The sequence below is a fragment of the Protopterus annectens genome, chromosome 2.part0 (assembly GCF_019279795.1).
Source record: "Protopterus annectens isolate FY-2018-M chromosome 2.part0, PAN1.0, whole genome shotgun sequence".
NCBI lineage: Eukaryota > Metazoa > Chordata > Ceratodontiformes > Protopteridae > Protopterus > Protopterus annectens.
This window is the reverse complement of record NC_056728.1, coordinates 644416093-644431286: the sequence shown is the minus strand read 5'-3', so window position 1 is coordinate 644431286 and position 15194 is coordinate 644416093. Positions and strand designations below refer to the sequence as shown.

Below are 15194 nucleotides of genomic sequence, written 5' to 3'. Positions count from 1 at the left end.
GCTGTACAGAATTCTCTGACCGCCTTCAAGGACCACATTCTTATTGGTAAAGACAGGCACCGCTGTTATGTGGTGCATAAACAAGCAGGGGGGTGTCCCAGTTATATCCTCTCTGCAGACTAGCCATGGCTCTGTGGAAAACGGCCTTGAGCTACCAAGTGCACCTACAAGCTCAGTTCCTGCCAGACCAGCTAAATTCACTGGCAGACGACCTAAGCAGAAATCTCATGGACCCACACGAGTGGAAACTGGAACCAAAGATATTCAACAGTTGGAGAAACAAATGGGGGAACCCAGAGATAGACCTTTTTGCCTCCCCTCAGAACTACCAGTTGGACAAATTCTGCACAAGGACTCCCCACAGCCAAGCTTGGAAAGTGGATTCCCTATCCTTCACCTGGGAAAGCCTCTCAGTTTATGCTTATCCCCCTCTGCCTCTCCTCCCGAATGTTCTGCTAAAGATCAAACAAGACAAACCAAGGAAAATACTGATTGTACCAGACTGGCCACACCAACACTAGTACCCCCTCTTGCGCAGTATGTCACTGCTGGATCCATGGCACCTTTCTCAGACCCCTTCCCTGCTGTTCCAGCAGGAGGGCCAGATTCTGCACCCCCAGCTTTAAACCCTGAACCTTGCAGCCTGGCTAATTCCCTGAGCTCTCCAATAGCATCACTCAGTAAGCCGGTGCTAGATGTCATTCTGGAGGCCAGGAAGCCTAGTACTAGAAAATCCTATGCTAAAAAGTGGAAAAGATACTGTTCCTGGAGCCAGACTCAAGGGATGGGCACAACAGTGCCCAGCTTATCGCATATTCTTCAATACTTAACAGAGATGCTCCACAAGGGCCTTTCCTCATCGATTAAAATTCATGCCTCAGCCATTTCAGCACATTATAATACTGAGCCACCCCTATTCTCTCACTCCCTGCTGAAACAATTCCTCAGAGGGGCCAAACATTTAAGATCACCCAGGAGAGCCCCTACCCCAGCCTGGGACCTTAACTTTGTATTGGAAAAGCTCACTCTACCTCCTTTTGAGCCAGCTGCAACTGCAGAGTTGAAATTCCTATCTTGGAAAACTGCTTTCCTTCTAACTATCACTTCAGCAAAGAAGAGTGTCTGAACTTCAGGCCCTCATGGCATTGGAGCGCTTCGTGTTCCATGCTGACAGGGTGTCCCTCAGGACCAATCCTTCCTTTATGCCCAAGGTGGTATCCAGTCTGGCCCTTAATCAGTCCATTTATTTGCCTACCTTTTTTTCCAAATCCACAGAACAAAGAAGAACGGATACTGCACTCTTTGGACGTGCACAGACAACTAAGATTTTATTTGGATAGGACTAAGCCTCTCAGAAAAACTGAACATCTGCTAGTTGCCTTTGCTGCAGGGGCAGAGGGGAACACCATTTCAAATCAAACTATTTCTAAGTGGATAGGCCATTGCATTCTTTTCTGTTATAAGCAACATGGAAAACCTACCCCTCAGGGGATAAGATCACATTCCACCAGGGCAGCATCTACCTCTACAGCCTTTCTCAGAGGTGTCCCTACCAGGGGCATCCCAGAAGCTGCTACCTGGAGCTCTGTACATATGTTTACTAAATCCAGAGCTGGTTTTGCCAGTGCAGTCTTGCAGTGTTTAATAGCTGGTCCTAATGCTCTCTAATTTCCTCCTCCCTGCCTTAGCTTTCGTAATCCAAATGTAATGACTGCAACAGTGAAACACGAAGAACATAGTACAGTTGTTTACACTTACCATAAATGTAGATGTTTGAGTGTATTCACTGTTGCAGTCCTGGTTACCCTCCCTCCAGCCTCCTGACTTCTCTTGGCTATACCTTTCTTATTGTTTAGTGTATTTCAGCTTTCTGGTGTATTTCCTTTTTGTTGGATGAGTAACCATTTTATATAATTGCTTCCCATTATGGGGGCACCTGACATCTGGGGCAAGAAAAAATGATGTAATCATGTCTGCTGCATGCTTTATACCCCTGACTACCTGACGCCATGGAAGAAGAGACAGCATCCGATGCAGGACCCAAGACTTTAATATTCAGGCTGGCTGAGGGCTACCTGCAGGCAGATAACCATACCACATTCATGTGGTATATCAACAAAAAAGGGGGAGCAAATTCCTATTACTTTTGCAGGTCTCTACGACAGCTGTGTACAACCCTGGAACAGAATTCTGTGGCAAATTGCCTGAGCAGATCTAACACAGACCCTTACAAATGGGTTCCTTAAAGTTATCCATCCGAGCTCCTGGCTGTGCTAGTAGCCGTAACAATTGTCAGAAGGGTGTCTAAGTTACAGGGTCTCATGTGCCTTGTCCTTTCCTAGTTTTTCTTAAAAAATAGTTAGCCTCAGGGCAAAGTCTACTTTTTTTGCTAAAAGTTGTTACTGAAATGTTTATTAATCTAGCTTCCAACATTCTTCAAAATGGGGAGAGTGGTATACTTCTGTATTTGCACAATGTACGGACAGTAGATGTTAAACAAATACAGTTCCTTACTTGGTATATGGGTGGTAGTGTCCTTCTACACTCATCTAGACAGTTGGTGAAGCTCAGAACTCCTCCCTTTGCTTGTCGTGAATGGGAAGGACCAGTCGGCTGGCAAAAGCAAGATGATCCTTCACAACCACAGACAGTAGCCCTTCATTTTTTTTTCAGTGCCATTGGAAGGGAAGGATCTCTGAGAAGATGTCTCCTCTCTGTCTTACTTCATCTTCAGAGCTCAAATAAGCTTTTTTTATTCCTCCCTCTGCTTTTTTTTTCTCTCAGGTTGAATTGTGTTTAATGCTGATTTCCTTTTTTTTTTTTTTTTAAATTAGGGCACTACTACCCATATATATACCAGTAAAGGCAGTGTGTTCTGCAGGCATCTACTTTTACAGGTAGCTGGAACTTGTACAGCTGTACTATACTACTTGGATAAGGCAAAAGCTCTCAAGAAGTCTAATCAACTGTTTTCCTTTCAGTGGAAAAAGTGGGCCTTCCAGTTAATATAAACCAGATTTTTTAGATGGATTTTCAAGTGCAACTCCTGTTGCTATTTCTACCATGATAAATACCTCCAAGGTCAGGTCAAAGCATATTCTACCAGATCTGTAATCTCTTCTGGAGTTTTGTTCAAGGTTCTTGACGTTAGGTCCATCCAAGAAGCAGCTACATGGTCCTCCATTCTAGTGGCGGCTGGTGACTTCAAAGGGGGACTGCAGGATACAGCTTAAATGGGCATGGCCAACTAGAAAGGGGTGTGGCCAAGTAAAAGGGGCAAAACTATGTTACAGTGGGATCAACCCTGACCATGCTTGCCTATTTACATAAAATAAGTGCTCAGTCACTATTGCACATGCTGAATAGTCTACCAACATAGTAAATCATTTTTAAACATTCACTATATACACGAACAGGTATGAAATAACGTACATTAAGAATTACTCATAAACTTGTTAATTATTTTACATTCACCTTAAAGTACAAACAGAAAAGTATTACAGTTTTGCAAAGCTGGATTTACAACAGTAAACTGCAGGGCCATTTGTTTGCTGAACAGGTTTTATCAGAGTTACTGGACTCCAGCTCTGATCCTCAGACATCCTGTCTTTCTTCGTAAAGCTTTGGAAATTATCCCAGAAGTAAGCAAAACTGCAACGGTTATTGAACATAGCAGTCATGTAAGAACTTACCATAACAGTAGACATTTGAAAAGCTTTTGTTCACTGGTCAGAATATGTCCCAGAAATGAGCAGTACTGCAACAGTGTTCAATTTGAACATTTACTGCAGTGGTAAGGTCTTAAGTTTATAGGTTGGTACTGAGCTATCTGCCCAAAGACATATATTAGCCCAGCCACGTTGTGCAATATTCACCACCCCTTTAGTAGTTCCCTAGACCCTTGTACACAAAACATTTACTTTAAGATGACAGTGTAGCACTTTGCTCTTTTTAGGGTAGTAAATTTAAATGCAGTTAAGTGTTATGACTTCTTGTCTATAAAGGATTTGCATTTCTGTAGAAAAGTAACATTTTTGTTCATTTTACTTGAAATATGATTTTTTCTGCCTTTTTTGGTTGCATACCTGCTGACCATCATCCCTTCCTACTGGTCTTGATCCTATTCATTTTCCCAGTACTTGGGGCATCTGTGGAGCAAAGACAAAGGCTGGCTGGTGAGACATCATCTAGGCAGCAATGCAAGATCTTTGTACTGTTGTGGGCATACAGTGTGAGTAGTGAGGGCATTTCAGTGATGTCCTTCAAGAATGCAACTGCAGTCATAACATGTGGGTTGTCCTGCCTCAGGCAGCCCTCGGTCGGCCGGATTCCAAAGTCTGGGTCCGACGTCGGCTGATGTCGCATTTCTCTCCGACGTCAGAGCGGCTGGAGTACATAAGCATCAGCCGACGCCATTTTCTTCAGTCTTTCTTGCCGCGCGGTGCCCGAAGCAGTTCACAAGTGCCGGTCGGTCAGCTCCTGTTTTCTACGATACCGAAGTCATCAAAAAAGCTAAGTACCCCGTTGGGGACCTTTTCTTGCCTCAGCCGATGTCAGAAATTACTGAAAAAGTTAACAATTGTCTTTTTTGTGGTAAACAAATACCTCATAAGGATTTCCACTCTTACTGCCTCCCTTGCCTGGGCCCAGACCACGACGTCTCGGCCTGTGTAGCCTGTGCCCGCTTCAACAAGCGCACTCTCAGGCGCCGGGCGGAGTTCGCTGAAGACTTTTTCGGCGATAAATTTGCTTATACCATGCTGTCGGATCTTCCGACTTCGCAAACTCCCAAAAAGTGAAAAGACCGGGACCGACATCCTCGGCCCGTGTCTACTTCCGACTCCACGCCAAAACCTAGCGCGAGTGCTCCGGTTCCCTCTGAGACAGTCTCTCCACCGCTCCGAACCGAAGACACCGCATTACCGACGACTCCGATTCCAGACATTACTCCGCCAGTTATAGATTTTCCTCCGGATACCGAAACCGAGGAAATGCCCGAGACCATTGCTGTAGACAAGGTCACTCCTGCACGTGGAGCTGCCAGGCCCCCTATGGCCATGTCTATTAAGGCCTACACTAGGGCTAAGGCAGCCAGCAAAACAAAGCATATTACTCCTAGAGCCTTACCTCAGCCGACTCCGGAGACCCAAATTATGTCCATGGCTGCTGATTTAATTTCCATGATTAGAGGTTCGCAGACCCATCCTGAGAGAGCATCCCAGCCTCCTCCTGATAAAGGCCCGGGTTGAACCCTCTGACCCTACTCCTTCAGATGAAGACTCTGAGGGCTCTGTCCACTCTGATAGCCAGGAAGAGCTCTTCCAGACCTATGAGGACTCTGATGCAGAAGATTCCATACCTTCGGCCTCCCCTCCTGAGGATATTTCCTTTGAGGAAGTTCTGCACACCATGAGGGAACATTTCAAGTGGCAGGGCCAGGAATATTTTGATTCCAGGAAACGCCTTAGGACTTTCCTTAAGAAGCCTCAGCACAGGCCCTTAGCTATTCCCCCTGTACTTGATGTTCTGGATGATTTGTACTCTGATTCTAGTACTACCCCTGATACTCTCCCTCCTGCACCAGCCAAGCCAGACAGGTATTACAGGGTCCCAGAAACTCATTCCCATTTATTCAGGGCCCATACTGTTGATTTGGAAACTATTTCACAGGGGCCTAAAGGAGTTTCAGCCTCCACCTCAAAAAATCCTTTGCCCTCCAACAGGGAGGCAAGATCATTAGAGAGATGGGGTAAAAAGGTTTACACTTCCACTACTTTATCTATGAGAGCTTTAAATTGCCTTTTTCATATGTTCCAATATCAGGATTATCTTTTAGAAGATTTACAAAAAACACTAGCTTCTCCTGATCCTTTAGACAGGAAGACTTTGCAGGAAGCTGTACATAACACTCAGCAAGTAAGCAATCACTTCCTGCAGTGTGGATATGATGCACTGGAAGCTTCATGTAGGGCAGCTATGACAGGGGCAGTGATGCGAAGACATGCTTGGTTAAAAGATCAACCTCTACCAGATCATGTAAAAGCAAAACTTCTGGATGCACCTCTGGAAAAGAACAAGCTTTTTGGTGCAAATGCTAAGGATGTGTTAAAGACCATAGAAGAAAAAGCAAAATCAGTTCAAACTGTAAAGGATTTCCTCCAGGTTCAACCCCCCAGATTCAGTAGGAATTGGCCTTCAAAAAACTGGTCCTTTCCTAATCCAGAAAAGTTTCAAAGGGGTAAGAACAGACGTGGCTGAGGAAGAGGCCAATACAGAGGCCCTTACAGGGGACGTCAATGGCAGCCAGGAAACCAAAGAGGTGACGCAGGGGTTTCTCCTGCCCAACAACCACAATCTCAATGACTTTCCTCTACTACCGCCTACCAGGGAACAACTAGAAGCTCCCTTGGCGGAAATTATCTCTGTTTGCAAAAAACTGGCACAGACTGACAAAGGACAAATGGATTTTAGACATTGTAGACCAAGGGTACAGGTTTCATTTCCATACCTTACCAAGGAAACAAGGCATGCCAAATCTACCACAACATCAAAGGGTAGAGGCTATCAAGCAAATCTCTGCTAACTCAAATGAAAGCAATAGAAAGAGTTCCACAACAAGAACAAGAACAGGGGTTTTACTCAAGACTGTTCCTGGTTCCAAGAAAAGAAACTCAATGGAGACCAATACTGGACTTGTCCGCATTAAACACCTTTCTCATAGTACCGAAGTTCAAAATGCTGACTCTACAGCAACTCCTTCCCATGCTGGGCAAGGAGTCGTGGCTGATCACTCTGGACCTCAAGGAGGCATACCTGCATGTCCCTATCAGAAACAGTTGCAGAAGATACCTCAGATTTCTTGCAGGGCCAGAGCATTATCAATTCTCAGCATTGCCATTTGGCTTATCTACTGCACCCAGAGTGTTTACAAAATGCCTGGCTTCAGTAATTGCTCATTGCAGGCTCCAGGGTATACAAATCTACCCGTACCTGGACGACTGCCTCATACAAGCGAACGACAAATTGATGTTGACAAAAAATCTGGAATATGTCATACGATTACTTCAAGCTCTGGGATACACAGTCAACTTCCAAAAGTCAAGACTGCAGCCATCCCAGCAAATAATCTTCTTAGGAGCCAAACTAGACACAGCCTCTTAAATGGCTTACCTGACAGAAGACAAGCAAGAGAAGTTAACTCAATACTTCAAAGGTTTAGCAAAACTCACCCAGATGACTGCAAGGAGATTCCTACAGGCCCTGGGTTACATGGCATCCTGCATTCTACTGGTTCCATTAGCAAAACTACACATGAGAAAGCTTCAATGGTACCTAAAAGCGTTTGGTCTCAGCACAGCAACAACTTGGAGACAATCATACCACTCATTCCATGCTTACAAAAGGAATTCCAGTGGTGGGCTTCGGTGAGCCAGGAAGACACAGGTTTGTCATTCAAAAAACCACAGATAACACAGACCATGACTACAGATGCCTCAGACCTCGGATGGGGGGCGCACATGGAAGGCAGGTGTATACAAGGACAATGGTCTCCAAAGGAAACACATCTGCACATAACTCAAAGGAAATGCTGGCAGTAATGCATGCTATCGAGGCTTTTCAAAACCAACTCCAGCAAGGCCACTTAATGATACGGACAGACAACACCACTGTGATGTGGTACATAAACAAGCAGGGGGGCACTCACTCTTACCCCCTTTGCAGACTGACAATGCAGCTTTGGGAGAAATCACTGAGTCTAAACATCCAGTTGCAATCACAGTTTGTTCCAGGAAAAGACAATGTGTTGGCGGACAGCCTAAGCAGGAATTTCACAGATCCACACGAGTGGAGGTTGCATCCGAAGGCTTTCAGACAACTCACTTCGACATGGGGCAAGCCAGAAGTGGACCTATTTGCCTCTCACCTCAATCTACTACCAAAATTTTGCACAAGGACATACCATCCAAAGGCTTGGAAAATAGATGCTCTTTCATTCAACTGGAGCTCCCTAGCAATCTATGCATTCCCACCTCTGCCACTGATGACCTCAGTATTACTAAAGATCAAAGCAGAGAAGCCCAAGGGAATATTAATAGCTCCGGATTGGCCAAGACAACACTGGTACCCACTACTGCGGGGCATATGTCACACCAGGAGGTGGGCCCTCCCTCAGTGGCCTCTACTTTTGACTCAGCACAATTTCGAAACACTGCATCCAAACCTTCAGACTCTACAGCTAACAGCCTGGGAGATCCCATAAATGAATTCAATTTACCTCTCTCCAAAGAAGTTCAGCGGATACTAACAGAGGCTCGAAGACCGTCCACCAGAAAGGTTTACTTAGCAAAGTGGAAAAGATTCAGCAATTGGAATACCAGCAAAAAGGGCATGATGCATCATTTCTGAACATCCCACTTATCTTGGAATATTTGGCAGATATGTTAGAGTGGCCTCTCATATTCTTCAATAAAAATACATGCATCTGCTATTTCAGCTAGATACAACACTGATCCTCCTGTTTTTTTTCACCCCTTACTAAGACAATTCCTCAGGGGAATCAAAAACATTAAGCCACCAAGAAAGGCCCCAGTGCCAGCCTGGGACCTCAATTTTGTCTTAGAAAAACTGACTCTACCTCCTTTTGAGCCAGCAGCTTCAGTTGACTTGCAATTTCTCTCATGGAAAACAGCCTTCCTGTTGGCAATTACCTCAGCAAGAAGGGTTTCGGAACTTCAGGCCCTAATGGCAATACCACCCTTTATCATTTTCCACAGAGACAGGGTTTCATTAAGGACCAACCCTACCTTTATGCCAAAGGTGGTATCTAGGGTTTCTCTAAATCAAGCCATTCATCTGCCTGCCTTCTTTCCCAATCCCGAGAATAAGGGGGAAAGGCTTTTACATACCTTGGACATTCATAGACAACTTCGATACTACCTGGACAGAACAAAGGCCAGTAGGAAGTCTGAACAGCTTTTTGTAGCTTGCGCCCCTGCAGTCCAAGGAAAAGCAATTTCAAAACCGACTATTTCTAAATGGATTGGACATTGCATCAGATTCTGTTATTCCTTTCATGGAAAGACTGTTCCAGCCTATGTCAGACCTCATTCCACCAGAGCTACAGCCACCTCTACAGCATTTTTAAGAGGGGTGCCTACAAAGGACATTCTAGAAGCTGCTACATGGAGCTCCGTGCATACATTCTCAAAACACTACAATCTCCCCCTATATTCCAGATCCAGAGCAGGCTTTGCTTCGGCAGTCCTGCAGGGTTTGATTGCCACACCTTCTCTTTCCTAGAGCATACCTCCTCCCCCAGCTAAGCTATGGTATTCAACCCACATGTTATGACTGCGGTTGCATTCTTGAAGGACTTAGTACAGTTTTGTACCTACCATAAATGTAGATGTCCGAGAGACATGCAACTGCAGTCGGGTTTTCCCTCCCTCCATTCCCCTCTATGCCTAGGGTCCACTCCTATCCCCCCCACTCTTAGCTGGGGATATCTGTTATGGTGTATTTGTTTTATTACTCATGTATTTGTTTGGAATCCTGTTTATGTCTACCAATTTGATTACAGCCTTCCTTGGAGGGCACCTGGCATCTGGGGCAAGAAACACTGAAGAAAATGGCGTCGGCTGATGCTTATGTACTCCAGCTGCTCTGATGTCGGAGAGAAATGCGACATCAGCCGACGTCGGACCCAGACTTTGGAATCCGGCCGACCGAGGGCTGCCTGAGGCAGGACAACCCACATGTTATGACTGCAGTTGCATGTCTCACGGACATCTACATTTATGGTAGGTACAAAACTGTACTTTTAGGCTGTAACCCCACACCCTGGTGACTTAACATGTGCCTGCATCATTGTAGGGGCCTACTGAGCTCTCCTTAAGCTTGAGTACTGCTGTCATCTATGGCTTGGTAAGCTTGGTCCATGTACCTAGTTAATGGCTGCAACTTTCTCACCTGCAGGTCTTCACTTGCATGTGGCAAAGCAGTCATCTAGACCACCATTCCCTCCTTCCAGGATAAGCAAACCGTGTATAGCTGCTCACACCTATCCTTCCCTGCTCGGCAGCTCCAACACCTGAGCCTCCAGTTGAATTCTGGTTATCTGGGTCATGGTGATGAGTTTATCCCTGTATGCCACAGAGCCAAGTAAAATGTGATATTTTTTTTATTAATTCAAAATGCTTTTGCTTCTTTGGCTTTGACGCTAGAATAATAATCATGGTCATTTTGTAAGTAATTGTCCTGGTATCATTCATTGAAAAAAAATTCATGAAAATATTAAACCAATTTGAAGATGCAGAGCTTCATAAACATAGAACAGAAATAATCAAAAACGGTCAGTTGGAACAGCCATCTTGAAAATGGTCTTTAGTAAAGGAGTTAATTGGATCAGCTGGTCATAGTAACTGTTTAAATTTGTGACTTGTTAGTCAAAATGCCATGCTTAAACATATACTTTGCATTACAAGTTGTATTATTTTTGATTAATGTCCTGTGCATTTCCAGGTGTTGGTGGAATTGAAGCTGAGGCAGTCATGTTGGGTCAACCAATTAGCATGGTTTTACCAGAAGTTATTGGCTACAAACTGGTTGGAAATCCAGATGATTTAGTAACTTCCACAGATATTGTACTTACTATTACTAAGGTAAGATTTTTAGAGCCCCCTGAGCATCTTTTCAGGTATTTCCCTGTGTTCTTTGCATCTTGAATTGGTTTACAAGACAGACCATGCATAATCCTTGAGAATATAATGTACTTCAGAAATTCAGACGTTTTCTGGCATTTAATTACACAATTTTGAATGCATTAGGACTCGGTGGAAATGCTTTTCTCCAGTCTTTGTTGGTGTCAGAGAGGTTTGTTCCCATCTGGTTCATTCAGTAGTTGTGGCAGTGGTGCCAAGCTGATTTCAGGCAGCTTTATGTATCAGTTTTGCTTTATCAGCCATAAATAATACATTTGACAAGGACAGGTGAAAATTATTTGTGCAGTGATGACTTGCTTTATTTCTTGTAAAGTTTGATTATTTTAGTGCTGCTGTTTTCATTGCATGTGGGTGCTGCTGTTTTCATTGCATGTGGGTGCATGGTTGCATCTGTTCTTTTGTTAATTATATTGTTTTTCTTATTTATTTTTAACAAGTTATGCTGTACTTTCTCATTATATATGGCATGGCTGAGAGTGTGGATATTGCCTAAAGTAGGTTTCTTTTATGCCCACATGTGAAAGCATTCCTGTATTCCAGCCAGCCTATCAGTTGTTCAGTTGTTTAGTTATTTGTGTATAACCATAACATGGTTGTTGTGAGGCTTGAGTTTGAATGTATTACCAACTTCTAGAGGTCATGCAAAAAGTCCCCCCCCCCCCCACTTGCATGTGCACTTTGCATCACTTGTTGCTCCTCTATTGTATCTTGTTGTCTCCTGCCTGTGACTGAAAACATTGGTAAAACATACTAGACTATCATAAAGGTTTTTTTTTTCAGTGTCTGATCTGTGGTGTGGTTAGATTTACGTCTTTGTCAGTGATCACTGACTGTTTTTAGACCTACCCCATCCATAGAACAGTGTGCTTTGAAGTTGTATTATGTGGATATTAAGTTGAATTTATCAGTCTTTTCAGTGGATGCAGACATCCTAGAGGTACTCTGTTGGGTTGCTTTACTTCTTTCTTCTTCGACCAACCGACCTAGGGCATGCATTGCTAAATGTTGGGTCTTTTGGGAATGTGTGGTTGGATGTTCGTGTTATCCTGCTGCAGTCATCACACTTGGGTTATCCTGTCGTCAGGCGGTCCCGCAGTCGGCCGTATTTCCAAAGTCTTGGTCCGACGTCGGTTGCTGTCGCCTCATTCCTGACATCAGTGCGCCAGGGGTACATATATTGAAACCGACGCCATTTTCTTCAGTCTTTCTTGCCGCGCGGTGCCCAAAGGAGAAGCAGTTCGCAAGTGTCGGTCGGCCGACTCCTGAGATTTTCGAATTTGAGTTTCAGACCGAAGTCTTCTATAAAGCTAAGTACCCCGTTGGGGAAACTTTTCTTGCCTCAGACCGATGTCAGAAAAAGTTAACAATTCTTTTTCTTGTGGGAAGCAAATACCTCATAAGGATTTTCATTCTTATTGTATACCCTGCCTAGGCCCTGATCACGTCGTCACTTCTTGTCGTTTTTGTGCTAGATTTAATAAACGCACTATTAAAAGACGATTTGATTTCGCACAACACTTTTTTGGCAGAAAATTTAATTATAACATGCCGTCAGAGCTACCGACTACCAGCGTGCACAAAAAGCGCAGGGATAAGGATCGACAACCCAGGCCTAAGCCCAATTCCGAGGCCTCGGTTGATCCGGTCTTCGGTTATCAGTGAGGCTCCGACGCAGCCCCTGACTACCGCAGTTGAGGAACCCGAGACCGCTATGGATATTTTGATGGAATGTACTAGGCCGACGCAGCCTTTTACTTCAGGCCCTACCGACGACTTACCTCCCAAGGACACCGGTACTTCTGAAACACCTTCGCTTTCTGAAGGCGTTTTCAGACCAACGACTCTTAGTCAAAACGTTTTCAAAACCGAAGACTCCTACCAAATCAAAAATAGCTTCACTTCAGTCTCCTGTTCAAGGCCCTATGCCTAAGAAACAGATGCTCAAGATGGCTGAAGATCTGATTTCTCTTATCAGGGGTTCCCAGCCTCCTCCTGACAGAAGGCCTAGACAAGAGGAAGAATCTGCTTCCTCTTAACAACTGTCTATTTCTTTGGATTCCTCTGAAGGCCAAGACTATTCCTTCTCTCCTTATGAAGATTCTGACGCTGGGGACTCTATTCCCTTAGCTTCCCCTCCAGAAGATTGCTCTTTTGGGGAAACTTTACACACTATGAGGGAACATTTTCACTGGGAAGGTCAGGATTACTCTGATTCCAAGAAAAGGCTCAGAGAGTTTCTTTTACTCCCCCAACACAGACCTCTAGCCATCCCTTCTGTTTTGGACATTGTGGATGATGTTTATTTAGAATCCAGTTTCAACCCTGACTCTCTGCCTCCTGCCCCGGCCAAGCCCGACAGAGATACTACAGAGTACCCGATTCCCATAAATTCCTTTACAAAAGCCCAGTAGCTGACCCAGAGACTATCTCCCAGGGTCCCAAGGGGGCTAAGGCTTCCATGGCTAAAAATCCAGTACCTTCGGAAAGGGATTCAAGAGCACTAGACAGATGGGGGGAAAAAGGTTTGCACCTCAGCCACTTTAGCTATGAGAGCTCTAAACTGTCAATTTCATATGCTTAAGTATCAGCAATTTCTGATCTCTCAGTTAAAACAAAAGATAACAACCCTTCCTCAACAATCTGAATTGAAAGAAGTACAGGATTTGTTGCACGCCACCGAGCAGGTGGGCAAACATACCTTACAATGTGGGCTTGATTCTTTGGAGGTCTCCTGCAGAGCAGCGGTCACTGGTTCAGTTATACCTAGGCATGCCTGGTTAAAGGAACAAAGTCTGCCTGAACATGTTAAAGCAAAACTACTAGATGCTCCCTTGCAGCAGGATGTTCTTTTTGGTGTTAAAGTAGAAGAAGTTTTAAAGAAAATGGAAGATAAGGCAAAATCAATGCAGACAGTCAAAGATTTTCTACAGGTACAACCCTTTCGCTTCAGCAGAAACTGGCCAACCAAAAATTGGTCCTTTCCAGTCACTGACAGGCCTCAGAGGGGTAAATACAGGCGCCGAAGGGGCAGAGGACAACCACAAGCTCAGTATAAACCTCGCCAATGGACCACTCCAACCCAGAAGGGAGGAGAAGACAGGTCTCAAGCCACTAGATGGCAAACTCAATGATTTGCACCTCAACTGGCCAAACAAAGCTCTCTTGTCAGCCCCCCTGGGGGGAAAACTAGCATTGTTTGTAGAAAACTGGCACATGGTCACAAAGGACAAATGGGTCCTAGACATAATTTTGCAAGGATACAGATTACACTTTAATACCTTGCCAATAAAAAGTGGAATGTCAAACCTGCCACAAAATCAAAGGGCAGAGGCTCAAAAACAAATTACAGCTCTCATGGCCATGAGAGCCATTCAAAGGGTGCAAACTGAAGAGCAAGGCCAAGGATTTTACTCAAGACTATTCCTAGTACCCAGGAAAGAAAATGCTTGGAGACCAGTTCTGGACCTTTCAGTTCTAAACACTTACAAGTTCCCAAATTCAAGATGCTAACACTACAGCAGCTACTTCCCATGTTGGGCAAGGAAGCATGGCTGGTAATGTTGGACCTCAAGGAGGCATACCTGCATGTCCCTATCAGACAAAGTTGCAGAAGATACCTCCGTTTCATTGCAGGTTCAACCCATTATCAATTCTCTGCATTGCCCTTTGGCTTCATCTACTGCGCCCAGAGTATTCACAAAATGCCTGGCACCAGTAATTGCATACTGCAGACAGAGGAATTCAAATATATCCATACTTGGACGACTGCCTCATCCAAGCAGAAAGAAAAGACATTCTCATACAACATCTGGCTTTTGTGAAGCATCTACTAAATTGTCTGGGGTACACAGTAAACGAAAAGAAGTCAAAACTAGTACCCTCACAAAAAATGACATTCCTGGGTGCCAGCTTGGACACAACGGCCCAGAAGGCTTATCTTACACCAGGCAAGCAATTACAACTGACTCAATATTTCAAGACAATGGCAACAAAGACCCAATTAACTGCAAGAAAAATTCTGCAGGCTTTGGGCTTCATGGCATCTTGCATTCTGATAATACCATTTGCAAAACTGCATATGAGGAAATTACAATGGTACCTAAAAAGCGTATGGTCTCAACACAGCCATAGCTTGGACACAGTGATATCTCTCATTCCCTGCCTTCAACAGGAATTTCTATAGTGGGCACAGGCATGTCACCTTAACAAGTGTCAGCCTTTCACCTTGCCCCCCCACCCAGGCAGCTATCACAACAGATACTTCAGACTATGCCTAGGGGCTCACATGGCAGGGCAATGCATGCAAGGCCTGTGGACTGCAGAACAAAGAAAACTGCACATAAACCAAAAAGAGATGCTAGCTGTACAGAAAGCTCTGACAGCCTTCAAGGATCTACTACAACCTGGACAACTGGCAATAAAGACGGACAACACCACAGTAATGTGGTACATAAACAAACAAGGGGGCACACA

The 15194-nt window shown here is 44.5% G+C and overlaps 1 protein-coding gene across 1 annotated transcript in view; it reads left to right on the top strand.

The window, feature by feature from the left end:
* Positions 1 to 15194, top strand: part of ACO1 (aconitase 1) — a 1039508-nt gene that overhangs the window by 383791 nt on the left and 640523 nt on the right. The window contains exon 7 of the mRNA XM_044061006.1: positions 10522 to 10661. Within this exon, the coding sequence (XP_043916941.1) occupies positions 10522 to 10661 (140 nt within the window). The remainder of the gene's footprint in view (positions 1 to 10521; positions 10662 to 15194) is intronic.